The 19521-nt window shown below is 42.0% G+C and overlaps 1 protein-coding gene across 1 annotated transcript in view; it reads left to right on the forward strand.

Moving 5' to 3' along the window:
- Positions 1–6643: 6643 nt before the first annotated feature.
- The window catches only part of RSPO2 (R-spondin 2), a 191046-nt gene continuing 178168 nt past the window's right edge, over positions 6644–19521 (forward strand). The window contains exon 1 of the mRNA XM_040262140.1: positions 6644–7272. Within this exon, the coding sequence (XP_040118074.1) occupies positions 7179–7272 (94 nt within the window). The 5' untranslated portion in view covers positions 6644–7178. The remainder of the gene's footprint in view (positions 7273–19521) is intronic.

Here is a 19521-nt window from a genome sequence, read left to right on the forward strand (position 1 = left end):
ATCAATTTTTGTGACCCCATGGACTGCAGCCTGCCAGGCTCCTCTGTCCATGGGATTTCACAGGCAAGAACACTGAAACTGGTTGTTATTTCCTTCTCCAGGGGATCTTCCTGACCCAGGAATCGAACTAGAGTCTCCTGCATTGACTGGCAGACTCTTTATGACTGAGTTACCCTTGAAGCTCAAATTCCTCTTTAAGCCAGCTGTAATTCAGTATCATTGCATAGCAGAGGATTTGAGAAATACAGTTCCCAACGCAAGTGATAGCATAAACTACAACAATCCAGCTGTTGACAATCTGGCATCCACTACACATGTCTTTTAACCACATTTAACTTACAAATAAAGATAAACACATATTTATGTTTCCACAGTACTTGGCACAGCTATCCACATGAAAACATATAGACCTGCATCCCAAAAGAGGATACTCAAAGTCTCAGGTGTCCCTTTATTCATTTTGGGGCAACAGTCATTCTTTTAGCTGAGTCATACTCACAATTCTGTACTCTGTAGCTTAAATACTGAGCTACAAGGTTAGCTGCAACTTATACATTTTATGTTAAATAGTAGAGGAATGAAATTGAAAGTGAAAATCGTTCAGTCGTGTCTGACTCTTTGCGACCCTATAGACTGTCCATGGAATTCTCCAGGCCAGAATACTGGAGTGGGTAGCCTTTCTCTTCTCCAGGGGATCTTCCCAATCCAGGGATTGAAGCCAGGTCTCCCGCATTGCAGGTGGATTCTTTACCATCTGTAAATAGGAATAGGAGATGACAAAATATTGATATTTGATATTTATATCAAATCAAGAAAGAAGTACTTATTGCTGCAGTCTGTGGTTCTGCAGCTAGTTATGTGATTGTAGCTGGTATTTATAACTTACTTTTTCCTAGGACTGAGGTAGACAGGACAGACTACTAAAGTGTTATATACCAGAAAAACCTTAGTTCCGACTTATAGAAGTATAATCTGAGTCACCACAATAGTCACAGACTCTTCTTTTATTTAAAATAATTGTATTTATTTTTTTTGGCTGTGCGGGGTCTTCATTCCTGCGAGGACTTCTCTAGTTGCCGTGCACATGGGCCTCTCATTGCAGTGGCTTCTGTTGTTGCAAAGTTTGGGCTCTAGGGCCTCAGCTCCTGGGCTCTAGAGCACAGGATCAATGGTTGTGGTCCAGGGGTTAGCTGCTGAGAGGCATGTGGGATCTTCCTGGATCAGAGATAGAATCCGTGTCTTCTGCATTGGCAGGCAGGTTCTTTACCACTGAGCCACCAGGGAAGCCCCCACCTCTTATCCAACCAAGACTTGAGCCAGTTCAGAACCATAAAATGAAGAGAACTCCTGGAATGAAGAGAAGGTAAGGTCTCTTGAGGAAGGACTCTCACCATAAGTCTTTTTCCCGGTCTTCCCCCACAGGACCTGGAGCCATTTACTCAGATGACTATGTTTTGGGGAAGGAGAAGTAAGTAGACTTTGGTTAATTTCTTGACACCCAAAATGTCAAGAGAAGTGGCTTATGAAGACCAGTAATTAACAGAGTTTGGGTTGGGTTCACCTCTCAATGGGCCTAGTGGATCCCATGATTCATGCCATGGTTATTTCCTCAGTTCTAGAGTGAACAATTGGAATAGACATAGTTGGCAACTAGAACCCTTATGTTGAACTAGAACCCCTATGGTCTTCAACTTATATATATATAATCATGTGTATAAGGTATGTATTATTATTTTTAAGTTTTCTCTATTGTTCCAAAGTTAAAGCAGCTTATAAAGATGCATAATAATACTGAAAAATACAACATTAAAAACAGGTGCAAAAAACACAGCAAAGGGAAAATAAGAGTAGAAATATAAAATGGACCAAGAAATGAGGCTAGTACATAAAGTGTCTGACCATCTTGTACACTTGGTAAACCACACATTTGCTCCTGAACAGTAACAGCTCATTATAACCATAAATTAAAGACAGGCCAAATGCTTAGGAGAGGCAAAGCTATTTGTGACATGGGTACTGAAAAAAGTTCTAGGAAGCGTATTTCGTGCTCTTAGGCATTACTTGTTCTATTGCTCATCTCAGTTAGCATAACTAATTGAATATCCACAAACAGCAAAAAGAGACTTTCTCTTCTATTAATGAAAACTGTCTCATTCTTAAAATAGCTGAGAATCTTTATCTCTTGTTATTAACCAAGTGTAGTAACACTTCCTTCCAGCAACCACATTCATACAAAAAGAATGGAAATGACACTATTTTAGTTCAAAAGAGTTCAGAGTGCACAAGATTAAATAAAGGGAATAATTTTAAAACTTCAGGTCAAATCTTGTGTTTTTTTCTTTATGAGCTGGTCTGAGTTACACTTTCTTTGAAGAGAGCCTCCTGGATCTCTTCCATGAGGATGGAGAACAAAATGAGAAATGGGCCTTATCACAGCAGTCTACAGAAGAGTTCTCAAGTGGCAGGACATAGTATTAATATTTGGAGGAGTCAAATATTTACACATTTTTCAAATGTTAAATAAGTGACTATGATGTGGCTTGTAAAAACAACAAATTAGCCTGGATAAGAACTGGTCAGTGACCTGGTTGAAGATCTTTTGTATTAATTAATTTAATCATCTCATACAAAATATAATAAATGAACATAGGCCATCACATGTAACTAGCAAAATGGACATTTGGCTTATATTTAACAGAAAAAAATATTCTACCAATATTGAAACTGAAACTGAAGTCGCTCAGTCGTGTCCGACTCTTTTCGATCCCATGGACTGTAGCCTACCAGGCTCCTCAGTCTATGGAATTTTCCAGGCAAGAGTACTGGAGTGGGTTGCCATTTCCTTCTCCAATACAATGGCAAAATGCCATAATTTGTTCCAAAGTTAATAACAGATAAATTCTAGAGTGGAAGAGTAAGTATGACACCAACTAATTTCAACAATCAATAAGAAGATTGTCGGAAACTTTAACTCTGAGAATAATATCTGATAACAGAAAAGATAAGAAGACTCTAAATCAATTAGATGATGAAAATGAGAGTCAGAGCCAAAATCAACCAAATCTGTGAACATAAATACTTAGCAAAAATTTAGAAAATGTAAACTCTATTCTAACGTAGCCACATCATACAGTTATGAAACCACTAACATCTTACAGTTTTTAACATTGAAAAAAGTGTCTTAGAAAACTCCCAAACAAAAACTAAAAAGAACGGCATGAAGAGGAGTTTTTTACAACTGTAACACAAAGAAATTATAAAGATAAGACTGACAAATTTCACATAAATTATTTTTTTAATTTAAGAGACAAATGATAAATCTGGAAAAAGTGTTTGCAACCCAAATAGCAAAAGATAATATATTTATACATATTTATAGTATACTGTATAAAATAAAATTAAGTGAGCAAGAGCAGAAAAAGAGGTAAATGATATCTTTGAAAAGTTGATGAAAAAGGAAATATAAATTGCCTAAGCATATTAAAGGTTCATAATTTCATTTAAAAGAAATAAAAATTAAAACCATTGATATATCATATTTTGCCTAGGAGTGCTAAAGATCAAAACACATTGGCTGGTTTATAGGGAGATGGGCACTTTCATACACTGTAATTGGATAGAATCTCTGTGGAAGGCATTCCCTCACACTCGGTTAACCTTCTCTATCACCAGTGAGTGGGATGATGTCAACCTCCTCAGTACGCTTCTCTGTAAACATACACCAGACACATGTCTGTTTATAAAGCGAGTTTAATGAAACCACCATCTAAACTCAGTTTAAAGAAAAAGTCCATTGAGTCTCTATGATGGAGAAACTCTGAGCACTGAGCCTCATCAACAACACTTTCACAGTTTAGAAATGAAAGGATGCAGAAATATGGGATTAAAGTTAATGATAGTTTAGGATCTGCTAGGGGTGTATTTTTTAGTAGCAAAAACATTCCTGGGTTCTTGAAATCAGGAAAAATATTCAGTGAATGGCAAAAAAGGGAAAAAAAAAATTCTGCTTTATCAACAAACTAGTCCAAAGAGATTAAGTGTGAGATCCTAAGTACCCTAAGAACAAAGTGTGAAAGATTTTTGAAGTTCCTTAGTATCCTTTAGAGACAGACCAAGAGAGAGCACAAGGAGAAAGGAATTAGGAATCTTCTTTGCTTCCAGGGTCCATTCTTGTCTTAACAGCATTAACCAATATTCAGCAGAAGTGATACTATTAAAATTATTTTTTATGTGTGAAATGGATTTAGGAGTTCACTAAGCTGAAATGTATCTCTGGTTTTAAAAATGCCAACAGTGCAATCCAAATGATTAAAATTTTGGAAAGTAAACTTTGAAGACAGAAGATTGAAAGTGGTCTGTAAATTTAAGGATGACTGGCTAATTCTCATCTTTCTACAATGAAAACTCATTAATGACGAGTTTGTCCTCACGCTGTTCTCACTTCTTGATAGAAATAGAAAACTGACTGTAAATCAGAACATGGTAGGGGTGGAAGACATCTTGGTCTAATTTCCTAAAAGTACCGACAAGGAAAAAGATCCAGAGATGTGTCTAAAATGATCCACGTGGAGCTAGATCTACTTGGTCTTGTACTTATTTTTGTCTTTAAATATTTTAAAAGACACTGATGATCTCTAATCTTGAATGGATCCCAAGGCTATAAAGGCAGAGGGTTTATTTAGAGAAGAGTTTGTTGTGTCATGGATTGAATTCCTTTGCAAGTGCAATGAATTTGGTGGGTGTATTTGTGAGTCTGTGGGAGAAATGGTATTTATGATGCTTAGGGGGTAGTCACTGCAATATCATGCCAAATCCTGGGCCACTCCCTAAGCTGAATTGTTTCCAATCACTTCCAAATTCTGTGACAAAAATCAAAGGTTCTGAAAGCTAAGAAACAAATCCGCTCTAGCCATTATGTGCTTAACTCTGTTTGTGTGCTATGGGCCAATCTCAAGGGCTGAATTTTCTTATCTGGGAAATGGGACCAGGGACTTCAACTCAGATTGACTTGGATGTTCTCAGACATACATAAAATGAATAATACTAAAATTCTTAGCCACATAAATGCTGCTACGTAAATAGTAATGTCTATAAACATAGTTACAGATAGGTATTAACGGGACAATTAATGATTGTGCTATTTTAATAGTCTTATTGTTTGTATATGATTGTTTCAAATCTCCCAACTTCTGAACATCTTAAACTGAAGGCATAGAGAAATTTAAATGGTACAAAATGCTAGCATAATAATATGGTACTTGTGGTCATATTTGCAAACATTCCTAAACCCCTGGTTAGCAGTATAAATTCTTATCTTTTGCCTAGGCAGTAAATTCATTCCTACAGTAATGACTTCAGAACCTAAGATTTCACCAGAATGAAATCTAATAGCATCAAGAGTATGTAGCACTTCGTTAAACAGAGTATTCCCTAAACTCAAGGCACCTAAAAGTTCAATTCAGGAGACTGCGAGGGTGGGGGAGGGAGGAGGATTATGAATAAGAAGTGTTTTAGTAAGAACTGAACTTCTCTTTGAAGAAGCAAGGCCCTAATTTCTAGAATACTGCAAGCAAGGGATCAAAGGTTTTTGGAAGTTTTTCTGGAGGAGACACGAAGTCAAGAAAGAAAACTCCTAAGGATAAGCAAAGGATTGGAACACCCTTTTCCCTCCCTAAACCGAGGACGCGTTTTAGATTCAGCTGTGCTAAGACATCTTCCTATAAAACAAAGCCAAGACGTAAATGTAAGAGTATCAGAGGTGTGGCATCTTTCGGCATGAGGCTCAAGTTTAAACTCCGCTTTAGAAACAGCAGTCCCGGCTCAGAGCTCGGAAAGGAAGGTCTAGGAGAAGCCATCAGTCAGGTCTTCCCGCAGGAAGGTCGGCGTTGTGGTTAGAATCGGCCCTGGAGCACCAGCGCAGACGCCCTGGGGGTGAAGACAGCTGGGCTGTAGGGCCGGCACAGTCTGGGGATACGCCTCCATCTCAGCCACTCTTCAGTTTAGCTACCTACTCCAGGAAAGCGCAGATGGGACTCGCCTGGGGGTAGGCTCTCTGGAGGCTGTCAGCGCTCTTTAGGACCTCAGGGAAACCCGAGAGATTCTGGCTTTAGGACCCAGGAACTCCAAGGCAGCCCTGACTTAGTGGCCTTGGACCACAGCACCACCTACTTATAGAAGCATCCCGAGCCTGGGCCCGGCTGCATCTCCATCGGAAAGTGCGCTCGCCATCCCTTCGCCCTCCCAGGAGCGTTCTGTCTCCCACAGTTTGAAAGGGAGAAACCTTAGCTGGAAAGTGGCTGTGGAGAGAGCTCTGGAAACCGCACAATTGGATACGGATCCAGAGAGTGAGAGCGGGCGTGCCCCTCGCCTGAGGATCGCACTCACCGGCGGGGACGCAGCATCCCAGAGGCTGCGGTCCCGCCCGCCCAGCCGCGCTCCTGCTAGGCGCGGTCAGTCCGGAGGAACCTCTGCGCGCTTCGAACCCATCGCGGCCGCCTGCACCCCAGAGCTGCCACGCGCTCCCTGTGGGTCTCGGCAAACTTTTCCCCAGTCCACGTGCTAGCGAGGTGTCTCGCTTCCCGATCCCGGGATGGAGCGCCGCGCCTAGGCACGCCGCGCAGCCTGAGACGTGAGTGCTCACGGTAGGCGACCCGCGCCCGCCACCGTGGCCACAGCGCCTGGGTACCCCACTGCTGGGCCAAAGGACCTAAGAGCGCGCCTTTAACCCTGCACCCTCAGGGACCGTGGAGCTCTTTTCTTTTCCCGAAGCGCCCGCGCAACGTCCCTTCCCCGGGGTCGGAGCCTGTAGGTCCGCAGAGGTTGCTAATTCACTGATTGTAATCACCTTGCTCTCCAAGTTGCCTGCAGCTGTGCGCTCCGGGTTAAGCCGCTCCGCAGTTCGCGCCAGGCAGTGAGCTCGCTTTTCCCCTCCCTTCCCTTCTTAAATTGGGACGCGTGAAGAGGCAGCTGCCTCCCTGGGCCTCTCTCTACCCGGCTTTTCCTCCTCGTCTCTCAGGTTCAAGGCGGAGAGATGCCGAACTGACCCGCGCGGCCCCCTTGGCTAGTGGAGGCTCGCCCCCTCGGCGTCTTCCCCAGCAGCGCGGTCTGCGCCGGCTCCTCGGATGAGCCCTCCAGTTCCCCTACTTTGAGAGGCGTCTCTCCCCTGCCCGACCGCCCAGATGCAGTTTCGTCTCTTCTCCTTTGCCCTCATCATCCTGAACTGTATGGATTACAGCCACTGCCAAGGCAATCGATGGAGACGCAGTAAGAGAGGTGGGTTCTACTCTGCCGGAGCCGCTTGGGGTCGGGGGCGCCGGCGGCGGCACTCGCACCCGGGCTCAGGTGGGCAGGGCCGTGCCCTCCACCCGGCCTTTGGGCTCCTCACTTTCCAGGCCCCGGGGCGCTGCCGAGAGCTCGATCTTTTCTGTCCTCCGGAGGCGCGGCGAGCCGGGTGAGCCGGGCTTCCTGCGGGCGCTCCGGGCTGAGAGGTGCGGTCCGCACCCACGTTAGCTGTCGAGCTTCTACTTCTGAACTCTTCGCTTTAGGTCTCTCTCTCTCTCTCTTTTTTTTTTTTAAATCTGGCATCCTTTTTTTTCTTATTTTTTTTGTCTTTTTCTCTTTTTAGTCCTCTCAACTGTCTCCCCTGCTCTCATTTTTCTCTATCTTCGCCACTCACGTGTGCCCCAAACCCTGTCCCCAGATGGTTTTCGACACGGCCTACCTACAACTGTGTGTGTGTGTGTGTGTGCTGTGTCTGTGTCTGCGCGCGTGTGGGCCGGAAAGCGCGAGCGAGAGGAGGGGTGGGTACCAAGTCGCTGTGCAGGGTCTGCATTTCCAGGAAAAGAGCAATACTGTCTTCCTCTGGATCTTAAGACGAGGTGGAAGGACTCACTGAACTTGGTACACTGAGCAGCAACTCGTGCGCAGGTTGTTTTGGGGTGGGGGGTGGGTGTGGGGAACGCTCGCTGGCAGAATAATAATTTGGGGACAGGCCCGAGTTTTCCCTCTGCGTTTACTTCCCTCACAAGCAGTTATTTCTGAGGTTCCTGGCCTCGGTGACACTCACTTATGGCTTTTTAGCCGCTGCTCCCTCTCCATCACCTGTGTGCGCTGCCAGAAGGCCAGTGGAAGCCTCCAGAACGGTTTCAGAGAGCTAGCTTCCCCGAAGATTTAGTGCGCCCGTGTTTGAGTCCTGCTACGGCTGCAGCTAATCTAACTTCATTTTAGGGGCAGGGCTGCTAAACACAATTAAGTCTTCTGAAGGGTTTAAACACAAACCACAACACTCCCACCGCCAACACACTCACCTTGCGCTACTGTCTCGCGGAAGGTGGACAGCAGCTCCCCAGAGCTTATCCATCTTGGTCTAGCAATTTGGACTTATGCGCAGTTAGAATTTGTCCTGAGGTTGACAGATTTGGATTTTTCTGGGATGTGAACGTGTCGCTCGACCTGTGATGTGGGTTGTTTCTGACTCATTTCATGGACTCTCCAGTCCTGCATCCAGATTTTGGAGAGAGCTTTTTGCGCCCTTATTTTTTTCAAAGCTTTTTAGGACGTCGTTAAGCTGTTCTCACCTACCCGCAGGGCTGAAGGTTGGCCGGCCTGAGGGCAGAGCCCAGGACAGCTGGTCGTGTGCGATTTCCGCCGCCTCCGCTCTCCAATTGACACCATGGAGTTGTGCTTAAAAAGGACACCCTTTTCTCCAACCCCCGTTTCTCTTACTCTTGATCTCTCATTTCTGACATTTCGAAAATGCTTATCTTCACAAGTTTTTCTGAATAAATACATTGGGGAGGAATTTCTTCCCAGAGGCTGTGAGAGTTTAATATTGTTATGACTTGCAAAAGTCCCTTTCCATCTCCTTCACCTCCTTTTCCTTTCTTCACCCCAGTATTTTCTTTCCAGGTATCACTTGGTAGAGCTGGCAGGTTTTGATTACACTGTGGTCAGAGTGTTTAGAGAGGTTCCCCCCACCCTCCTCCTTATAGAGGTTACAGTCTATTTGATTGAAAAGACTAACGTTCAACTTAACAGAAAGAGCTAAAAACCCTTCGCCAAATTCTTATTAAATGACTTGCTAATTCAGCGATGTCTTTCTGATCTGCACTGCTTGTTGCATTGTGGTTGAATGGGGAGGAATTGAGCTTGTTGCTTTAGTAGAACTTAACACATAGATGTTCTTTGGTGGAGCATGGCTTTACAGCACCCCTGCGGCCAGAAGCGATACTGCATGCTTTTATTTGCAGTGCCATCTCCAAAGTTCTGCCTATGCCTCCTTAAGTATCTGATGCAAAACCTATTTGTTTCAATGCTGCTTTAGCAAAATCTCATGGCAATTACAGCTACAGCCCCAAGTGCTGACCTTTAGAAACCCAATTCTAAAGTCTGCAACTTTTGCCACTGTAGTAACTTTTGCCAGACAAACCTTTCAATTTAATAAAATTGAAATGCTTTCAAACTACATATAAACTAATAAGGTTGTAAAGGAAAAAAAAAATCAAAGTGTGTGTGTTTCCCTTAACAGATGTCCCTTCCCAAACCTCAAGCTGCTGGCTAAAATAACTTCGGTCCTTAAAAGTGACCACACTATCTGTGCCAACAAAAGGCATACTGTGTTTTTAATTAAAAGTGGAACTACTTAAAGGGCTGGCTAGACAGTGTAGGGTGATAGTAGCTTTTCTGCTTTGCAAGGAAGCTTAAGGATTGCATTGTGAGAGTACTGAAATGAATAGAGATCTAACTCAGGTTGTGTGAATTGTCCCTCTTCACAGGCTTAAGCTGGTTTTAATTGATCTCATGTCTGCTGATTGATCATACACCAATTGTTGCGCATACCAAACAATTGGCTTTCCCAAAGGAGATTGATTTAAATTAGTTCCTTGGTGAATGCTTGAGTACTAGCCAAATCATGTCAGTAGTGACAGTTGACATGCTGGAGCCTATTGTGGTACCAACATTTCCCCTTTTCCCTTTGTTTTGGGTGGTGGCAGTTAAGTATTACTTTCTAGGAAGAAAAGTGATTAGTACCGTAAAAAAAAAAAGGTGCTGTGGCTTAGAAGATCAGTTATTTTCTTGACTTTGTGCTGTGATGTCGGCAGCAGTGATACCAGGATTGGTTAGGCTAATGCCTGGGATCTGATTCTTTTCCTTTTTTTCATATTCCATCTGCAAATAATCAAACCTTCACTGTGGAGCATTCTCAGAACTCCTTTGGCATTATGTTTAGTCTGCTCTATGATCTCAGATGCTCTATAATATCATTTTCTTAATGAAATAAAATTCTTGGCAGAGATCAGATAATTTAGTCAGTTAAAATCAATTGCATCCAGTCTAGAATAGAGAGCAAATATATCATTTAACTCTATGCTTTATTTCAAAATATGGCCGGAGGATTAGAGACTAGAATATCAGATAAAACTTGAGACCATCATAAACAACACTAGCCACCTACGAGTCTTTTGTCTGCTTATTTAGAAAACAAAACCAGACAATAGAAATGCATTTGATAGTGACTGCTGGGGCCTGGCAGCAATATATTCGAAAGTAAGGCACAAACACAATAGTGTGAATGGATTTCTTATAGATGGGAGACACATGCCAATGTTTTGAAAAGCTGATTGACAACCCGTGTTTTGTCTACGTGGTAACAGTCGTAGCTCATTGGCCCGCTCACTCCCCAGTCCCTTTTGAAAATATAGTCATTATTAGCTACTGTTAACTCCTATAGCCTGAATCTGTCTTGGGCCCTCTTATGATTTATTTGTGTGGTAAACTGGGTTATTCAATTTGTTTTATTTGGGGGCTTGTTTGTCACATTTCAGGCTGAATTACTGAAAAGTGGATAGATATCATGGCTTTATTATGGTATTCCTAGGATTTCTTGAGTTTAGAATGTAGTGATTTCATTTTATATATCTTTTGTCCCAGTGATTTTTACCGGTCATAAATTTACCAGGGATTTGTGAAAACTTCATGAAACTCTTAAAAGCAGCAAGGCTCCCAGACATGTAATTGTGTTTCTGGTGGTCTGATGGTAGGGGGCGCGATATGACAAGTGTTTCCTGCTATAGCCTTTTCCCTACTGAAGCTTTAGCTTCTCCTTCCATAACTGCGCATTTTCCTATATGATTAGACTTGGCTTCTTCCATGAAACAAATGTTTATCACAGATAGTGTGGTATGTTTCTGGCAACTTTGGTTTAAAAAAAAAAAGACTCATGTTTTCTCTTAAAACTCGTAGCGCTGAATTAATTTGTATTTTTAAAAATTGAATGAAAAGATGTGGAGATATTTACAAGTTTCACAAGTACTTTTAATGATAGCTTATTTCTCATAGTATTTTTTGAAAATAAAAATGGCACATGGAACATATTAACCTACTCTTAAAAGCTTCAAAATACATTTTGTATGCTTGCTTTTTTAAGTTCCAGAGTGTTTCAGAAAAGCTCGTGTGATGTTTAACTTTGTAGCATAAATACATTCTTTCTTTTCTTCTGTTGTTAATGGGGTTTTCTTTCAACATAATTCTGAGTTTTTCTGGCTAGTATCTTACCAATGCACAGAGGTTAGAAAGTTGCCATGTCCCAGCCAACATCTTGCTCTGCTCCTGAAATTTGGAAGTGATTAAGAATAGGTGACATTTCGTCAGGCCTCCACTTAATTCTGGCTTTGTTAACTGTTTATAAATTCAGCTTGGGTAGAATCCAATGTTTGCAGAAATCACAAGTTAGAAATGACACTTCTAATTTCTTAATGAACAGCCACCTCTTGATTTATTCAGAGACTAACTGGCCAGTTTATAGATTGTCCCGGCCACTTTTTATTCCTTTTCTCCCAACTGACTGCCGTTTGAAACTTTTCTTTTTTTTTTTTCTGGAAATAAGCACTCTTACACCTCCCAAATTCAGGAAATAGATGACAGACAAATCACTCGACATAATATTTCAGAACCACCTTGCTAAAAGGAGGTAGTAAGCTCAAAATATTCTTTTTTCAAAATGTTGTGATGTTTGTTCTCCTCCCCCTCCATTATCTGCCACAGTCAAGGATTGACCATTAGATAAAGAGTGTCGCATGTCATACTGGTAAGTTTTCACATTTTGAACTGGAATGCATATGGAAGGCACTAATTAATAAAGTACATAAATAATGTATAATCATATATGATAGGGAAGGCATATCTATTACATGCTTATACGTGTGTGTATATGTAGGTGTGTGTGGAGGGGGGACAGTATGACCATGGATGGTTGGCTTTTTGTAACTAAAAAGGACTTTTGCTCATCTTTCCCATTTTCCGTCTTGTTCTCAGGAGCAGGTCAGGGGTCAAGAGGAAAGCTGTAGGTGAGGGTTGAGGACTTGGAGAGGGAATGGGTAAGGACACAGTGTTCTAATCCTTTCCAAAGCCCACCCCTCCCCTGTCTTTCTCGCCTCTAGGACCTTTCTGTATGAGTAGCCCTCTTTTCAAGCAGGCTGCTATCCCCCTTGTCCTGAAATTTCCTTCTTTCTCGTATTTCTTTCCAGCCTTTTGCTTCACGTCAGCCCTTCTCTCGTCTTGCCTTACGATCCTCTTTCATTCACTCTCTTCAATCTGTCACAGCCTGGCTTCTACCTCTGTTTTATGGGAGGGGTTTTCTTAGTGGTCATCCATGCTCAGTACTCACCTCAACGCCAACCCCGCCTATGTCGTTCTGGTCCCCTCCTGTCACTAAGATGATCACTCCTTTCCAAGGTTTTCTTCTCTCTTAGTGACACGGTGCTCTAGTTTTGCCTCCCATATTCTGTGCATTTTCCTTCTTTGGTGGTCTCATTCACAGTCGGAGTATGCTAGTATTTCCTTTTCTTCTTTCTCTTGGAGGATTTTATCCATCCTTGTATGCTCAGCTGCTTTTTCCATGTAAAGTCCTTTAGCTCTATCCCCCTTTTTTTTGAGCTTCAGGTTATATTACTTTCTGATTTCCCAGTTACTGCTATATAGATAGATACTTCATACACCCTCAGATGTGGATAGATATTGCATTCCATGCACGCTAAACTTGACAACGCAGTCCCTCTTCTATCAGTTCAGTTGCTCATTCGTGTCCGACTCTTCGCGACCCCATGAATCGCAGCACGCCAGGCCTCCCTGTCCATCACCAACTCCCGGAGTTCACTCAGACTCACGTCCATCGAGTCAGGGATGCCATCCAGCCATCTCAGGCTCTCTCCCAGATATGTTCCTCTGCTTGTGCTCCTTTTTGCTGTTCACGGGTTTCTGTGTGTCAAGGCTGGAAGCCTCACTGCAGTCTTTGGCCTTCCCGTTGTCTCTTATTGGTTTATTCAGTCTTAGGAGGAGGTATCAGAAATGTTGCTTGTATCTACCCGATACTTGCCATTCCCAAAGGTATTTCCTAGTTCAGATCCTCACTCACTCCTCATCTCTCATCATCCACTTCCTCCTCACTCCATCCTTTACAATGCTGCCACACTGAATTTTTCTCAATGTGATCCACAGATCTGAGCATGTTACTTCTTTGCTAATAAACCTCAAACCTCCCAGGTCTCCATATTGACTTAAGAATAAGTTCCAGCTTCTTTCACTTTACATTCAAGGGCACTCCACCCTCTGATCACACCTTCTTCTAATCTTCCACCACCATGAAAGTACTGTACGCTCAAGCTATACTAAATTATTTCATTTTCAACCATACCATTGTGTTTTCATGCTTTTGTGTTGTTGAGCATGCGGTGGTGCCCAGCTAAATAAAATGTCACCACCTCTGTGAAGCCTTCCTGGAATTTTCCCTAAAAGCTTGCTTAGCTTTGCATACTACTCCTAAAGGACTCTCATTTTACCTTTATTCTGGTTACTTTGCCATATATTGAGCTCCTCTAGGGCAGAACTTTGGCACATTGATCTTCAGTTCAGTTCAGTCACTCAGTTGTGTCCACCTCTTTGTGACCCCATAAATTGTACCATGCCAGGCCTCCCTGTCCATCACCAGCTCCCGGAGTTCACCCAAACTCTTGTCCATCAAGTCAGTGATGCCATCCAGCCATCTCATCCTCTGTCGTCTCCTTCTTCTGCCCCCAATCCCTCCCAGCATCAGAGTCTTTTCTAATGAGTCAACTCTTCGCATGAGGTGATTTTGGAGCCCCCCCAAAATAAAGTCTGACACTGTTTCCACTGTTTCCCCATCTATTTCCCATGAAGTGATGGGACCAGATGCCATGATCTTCATTTTCTGAATGTTGAGCTTTAAGCCAACTTTTTCACTCTCCTCTTTCACTTTCATCAAGAGGCTTTTTAGTTCCTCTTCACTTTCTGCCATAAGGGTGGTGTCATAACCAGGCCAAATAGAGGGCTTCCTCCACAAGTTGTGCCTGAACAAAAAAGTCATTGAGATGTTGTTTGCTCTTAAAATAATGCTAATTACTTAATGAGAAATGTTTTTTTTTTGGGGGGGGTCAGCTTTCAACTTTTTATTTGGTATTGGATATAGCTGATTTACAATGTTGGGATAGTTTCAGGTGAACAATGAAGGGACTCAGCCACACATATACACATGTCCATTCTCCCCCAACTCCCCACCACCCAGGCTGCCACGTGACATTGAGCAGAGTTATCTGCACTTTACAGTAGGTCCTTGTTGGTTATCCATTTAAATTATAGCAGTGTGTACCTGTCCATCCCAGACTCCCTAACTGTCCCTTCCCCCAAGAAACTGCACCTTCATTCTCTAAGTCTGTGAATCTCTTTGTTTTATAAGTTCATTCGTGTCATTTCTTCTGAGATTCCACATGTAAGGGGTTTCATGTAATGTGTCTCCTCCTCTGTCTGACTTCTTCACTCAGTATGACAATCTCTAGGTCCATCCACGTTGCTGCAAACGGCATTAGAAATGTTTTTTGTTTTAAATTCAAAGTTCTTTGCACATAGTTGAAGTCTGGATGAATAATTAGATAATAGATATAATTTCATTATTTACGGTTCTTTAGAGTTTAAAGATAAGCAATGCTGACATATGAAAGCATCCCCAGCCTGGCCTTATTCTAAAGCCTCTGATGGTCCTCAGGATTTCACAGAATACACGAGTGCCCTTGTGTGTTCTCTTATACCTGTTTGTTATGTGGATGATAGAGGATGAGTTGGGGCAGGGGAGGGGAAACTGGGAGTAACCTGTATCTAAAGATACTTCTAGAAAAACAAACAAAAAATAAAAACAAATAAAAAAATTATAAATAAATAAAAATACTTCTAAAGAAAGGGCCAAAAGGGGTTTTCGTTTCCAAACTCTTTGTCTGTATGAATAATTATTTAGACCAAAAAGAAAGTAGTTTTTATCTTCTTAAAAGGCAATCATATTAATAACATTAGTGCAGGCAGACATTCAATCTTATATTTATGACTTCAGAGTAATATAGCTATGTAGGCATACCTATGAGAGACAGGGTGGGTGGGTGGGTGTGTGTGGGGTGTGTGTGTGTGTGTGTTACAAATTTCAGTGTAGATGTGAATACTACTACATAGTTTCTGTCCAGTACCTACCAGGAGAACACAGACATTTTTGCTGCCGTTTGAAGGAAGTGAGACTGGCTTGACTAATGAAGAAGCTGAGGTGCTTACTGAAATGTCTTATTTAAGAAACCAATAGTTAAGTGGAAGAGAGCTAGAACTAGAACCCAGCCCTCCTGAACTCACTGACTTTTCCTGAACAAAGTACACTTTCAACATAAGCATTCATTTTAAAAGAAGGAATCACCTTTGAAGTCATTCAAATGCTTTTTGGATCCAGAGTTTCACTGAGCCTCAGAACTTGCTGCAACTCAATAATGCTAACATAACTGGTGTTAAGGAACTTGAAACTGAGGTTTAGGGCTGTAAAACACCCTGATGCTGGGAAAGATTGAAAGCAGGAGGAGAAGGGGACAACAGAGGATGAGATTGTTGGATGGCATCACCTATTCAATGGACATGAGTTTGAGCAAGCTCCAGGAGAGAGTGAAGGACAGGGAGGCCTGGTAGGCTGCGGTCTATGGGGTCACTAAGAGTCGGACATGACTGAGCGACTTCACTTTTACTTTTCACTTTCATGCATTGGAGAAGGAAATGGCAACCCACTCCAGTGTTCTTGCCTGGAGAATCCCAGGGATGTGGGAGCCTGGTGGGCTGCTGTCTATGGGGTCACACAGAGTCGGACACAACTGAAGCGACTTAGCAGCAGCAGCAGCAATAGCCAGAACAATTATGTACGTGTCTCTGAGGGTGTGCTTATGCATTTGTATATAAATATGTGTGTTGTAGGTGTGTGCGTGTATGTGTATATATATAATTTATATATATACACATTTATATCATGAAATATCGTATGATCAGAATAGTCGATCAAAGTTAGAGGAAAGCTAGTAAGTATTATTTTTACTCTAAAATGTCAAGAAACTATAATTTTAGGTAGTTCTTCACCTTATCTAGTCATTCTGGGGAAAACCTTCACAATTTACTTAAAGCCATTTGATTTTTTTCATCACCTGCTGAAAGATACTAAAAGCACTTATAAAACAACTGGCTCTACACATTTCTTTTGAGCAAAGCTTCTTAGCTTGGGGTTCAGAGATGGGGTCAGGGATTTTGTAAGTCTCCAAATATTTTCTTTCTTTCTTTTTTTGAGCATAAAGAGAGATTCTAGAGCTTTCACTGCAGTCTTAAAGTGGCCGTGGTTATCTTTCCTTAAAGCAGTTAAAAAGCATTTGTTAAAGAAATAGAAGGTAGACCGTATTAATGAGCATGATGGCAGTTGGCTGCTTCAAATTCACATAGACATTTGTTTCCTAAAAGTCTGTTTTCAGTGTGTGGGTTTCCAGCCATTTGCCATGTGTGTACTTCATAATATGAGGACACATTGGAAACACTACCTCAAGACTTATTTCAGTAAGTAATTACTTGGCTAATAATCCCTTTCTCAAAGGCAATAGTTGTTATATTGTCTCTATTCCCTAAAAAGTTTATAAAAGTACAAAATAAACAAAATAAGGGGCTCTGTTAAAACTTCTCGTATGGTCTAATTTTTATCTCGTTAACTAAACAGTAATATAAAGTTTTAGAAATCAGTGTTGCAATTTTCCAGCTGGCGATGTGCAGTGCTGGCATTGATGGGATTTGTATGTATCACGCTGCCAGTTCACAGACCGGTCAGAGCCAGGCAGAGCACTCTTGACTTCTGACCAAGCATGCTTTTACTAGATTTTTGCTGCTGGGTCACCACACTTAGAATCTTTTTCCTACTCTGATGGCCTTGGTCTCTTACTTACCGATGGACTGCGCGATCCAACTAGCCACCAGCTTTTAAAGCAGACCGATAGAGGGCGCACTTTGCATTCTTTTCCTCGTGCTTTGTTCTAGGAAGTTCTGTAGGTTTTGTGCTTGCCTTGCTCTCTCTGTCCAGTAGGTTCAGGTGGCAAACCTGTTCTACAATTTCCAGTAAGACTGATACTGTGAATAACTTGACTTCCTCATGGAGAGGAAGGGGAAAAGAATCATAAAAAGAGCTTTCAGTTTTACTGAAATGTCTGGTTTTGGTCCCTAGACTCCTTATGACAAGACCTTCTCACCAAAAGGTAAACTTAACCAACCTCACAATTTTAATAACTGTGAGGCGGAGATTAAGCCTAGAGATTGTGTTAACCTGGAAGTGCATCACAGCTTCTGTAGCTACTTTGGAAAACATTAGTTTTTCTTTTTTTAAAAAGGTTTACCATAAGCTACATGCCTTAAAGTGTAAGCAGTTGGTAAAATTTGTAGTTGACCAAACGACTTCAAGTTAATACTTCTCAATTGTTTGTCAAATTCTATAATCTTTATGTAGAGACCCATTTCATTCAACAGATCTCTCACATTGTAACCCTTTGAAAATGGTAAAAATTGTCCAATCTTATCTTGAAAATCCAAAGTTTAATTTTTTTTAGGTTCTCTTTCCCCTTCATGTAATAAAGTCTGATAGAGAACTTAATTCTGTCCCCTTGTTGATCACCTTCCATTTTGTATTTTTTCTTTTTGTAATCTATTTCATTTTGTAATGCCTTTTTCTTGTAGTCAAAAGCAAGCTTCTGAAATTCCCTGGCAGTCCAGTTGTTAGGGCTAGGAGACTAATTTGAAAAACCAAATGTTGTTTGATAGTGGACAGCGGTGGTTCCCAGAAGCGTGATTAGTGGGTTGAGGTTAGTTTGGCTGCGGAGCGTGGGTAGCTATTCACACCACTCCCGGTGGTCAGTAAGTCATGTAGTGACTGATGTGATTCTTGACCGAATCTGTCAATTATGAAAGATTTCTCTGTCCCCTCTTTAAATAATACTATCCTGAAAATTGATTTAGGGCTGAGCAATTTTCCTTTGAAAATTGATTGTTTAAAGTTTATGAATTTTGTGCAGTTTAATTGTTCTTATGTAGAAGTGAAAGTAACTAGTTCTTCGCAGCTGCTGTGGGTGATCTCAATGATTTTGACTCAAAAGTGACTCAATGTAAATAATAACTGTTCTAAAGGCTCTGGCAAGCTTGGAGTTGTCATCTTTTGTTCTTGTTGTTGAATTCTGAGGGAGTTTTGAAGAAATGGGAGAGCCTGGACCTAGAGAGAGGAGGAAAGAGCAAAAATAGGATCAGTTCTTTCCAGGACTTGAGGCGTGTCTACACCAGAGCCTTCCTGCAAAGTGTGTTTCAATCCATTACCACTCTGATAAGTGTAATTTAAATAAAAGGATGTGATTCATTTTTTTGGGATTCAGGCAAGATGAAGGAGGCTCACAGGGAGGAAGAGTATGGCTTTTATTTAAGAAACTATCCATTCATGTAAAAGACTCCTTCTTGATGCCCTGAATCATTGGAAATTGCCTTCTCCAACAGTAGAGCATATCTCTTAAGGGTGTTGTAAAAACAGTGGCTGTACTGAGTGTAGAGAAATCTTGGAGGGCCACTCACACTGTAAGAGCCATGATGAGCACACTTGTAATGCATCTGATGTCTAGTTCAGTTCAGTTCAGTCGCTCAGTCGTGTCCGACTCTTTGCGACCCCATGAATCGCAGCACGCCAGGCCTCCCTGTCCATCACCAACTCCCAGAGTTCACTCAGACTCACGTCCATCGAGTCAGTGATGCCATCCAGCCATCTCATCCTCTGTCGTCCCCTTCTCCTCCTGGCCCCTATCCCTCCCACCCTCCCAGCATCAAAGTCTTTTCCAGTGAGTCAACTCTTCACATGAGGTGGCCAAAGTACTGGAGTTTCAGCTTTAGCATCATTCCTTCCAAAGAAATCCCAGGGCTGATCTCTTTCAGAATGGACTGGTTGGATCTCCTTGCAGTCCAAGGGACTCTCAAGAGTCTTCTCCAACACCACAGTCCAAAAGCATCAATTCTTTGGTGCTCAGCCTTCTTCACAGTCCAACTCTCACATCCATACATGACTACTGGAAAAACCATAGCCTTGACTAGATGGACCTTAGTCCGCTAAGTAATGTCTCTGCTTTTGAATATGCTGTCTAGGTTGGTCATAAC

Source organism: Oryx dammah, unplaced genomic scaffold, assembly GCF_014754425.2.
Source record: "Oryx dammah isolate SB20612 unplaced genomic scaffold, SCBI_Odam_1.1 HiC_scaffold_19, whole genome shotgun sequence".
In the NCBI taxonomy this organism is placed as follows: domain Eukaryota; kingdom Metazoa; phylum Chordata; class Mammalia; order Artiodactyla; family Bovidae; genus Oryx; species Oryx dammah.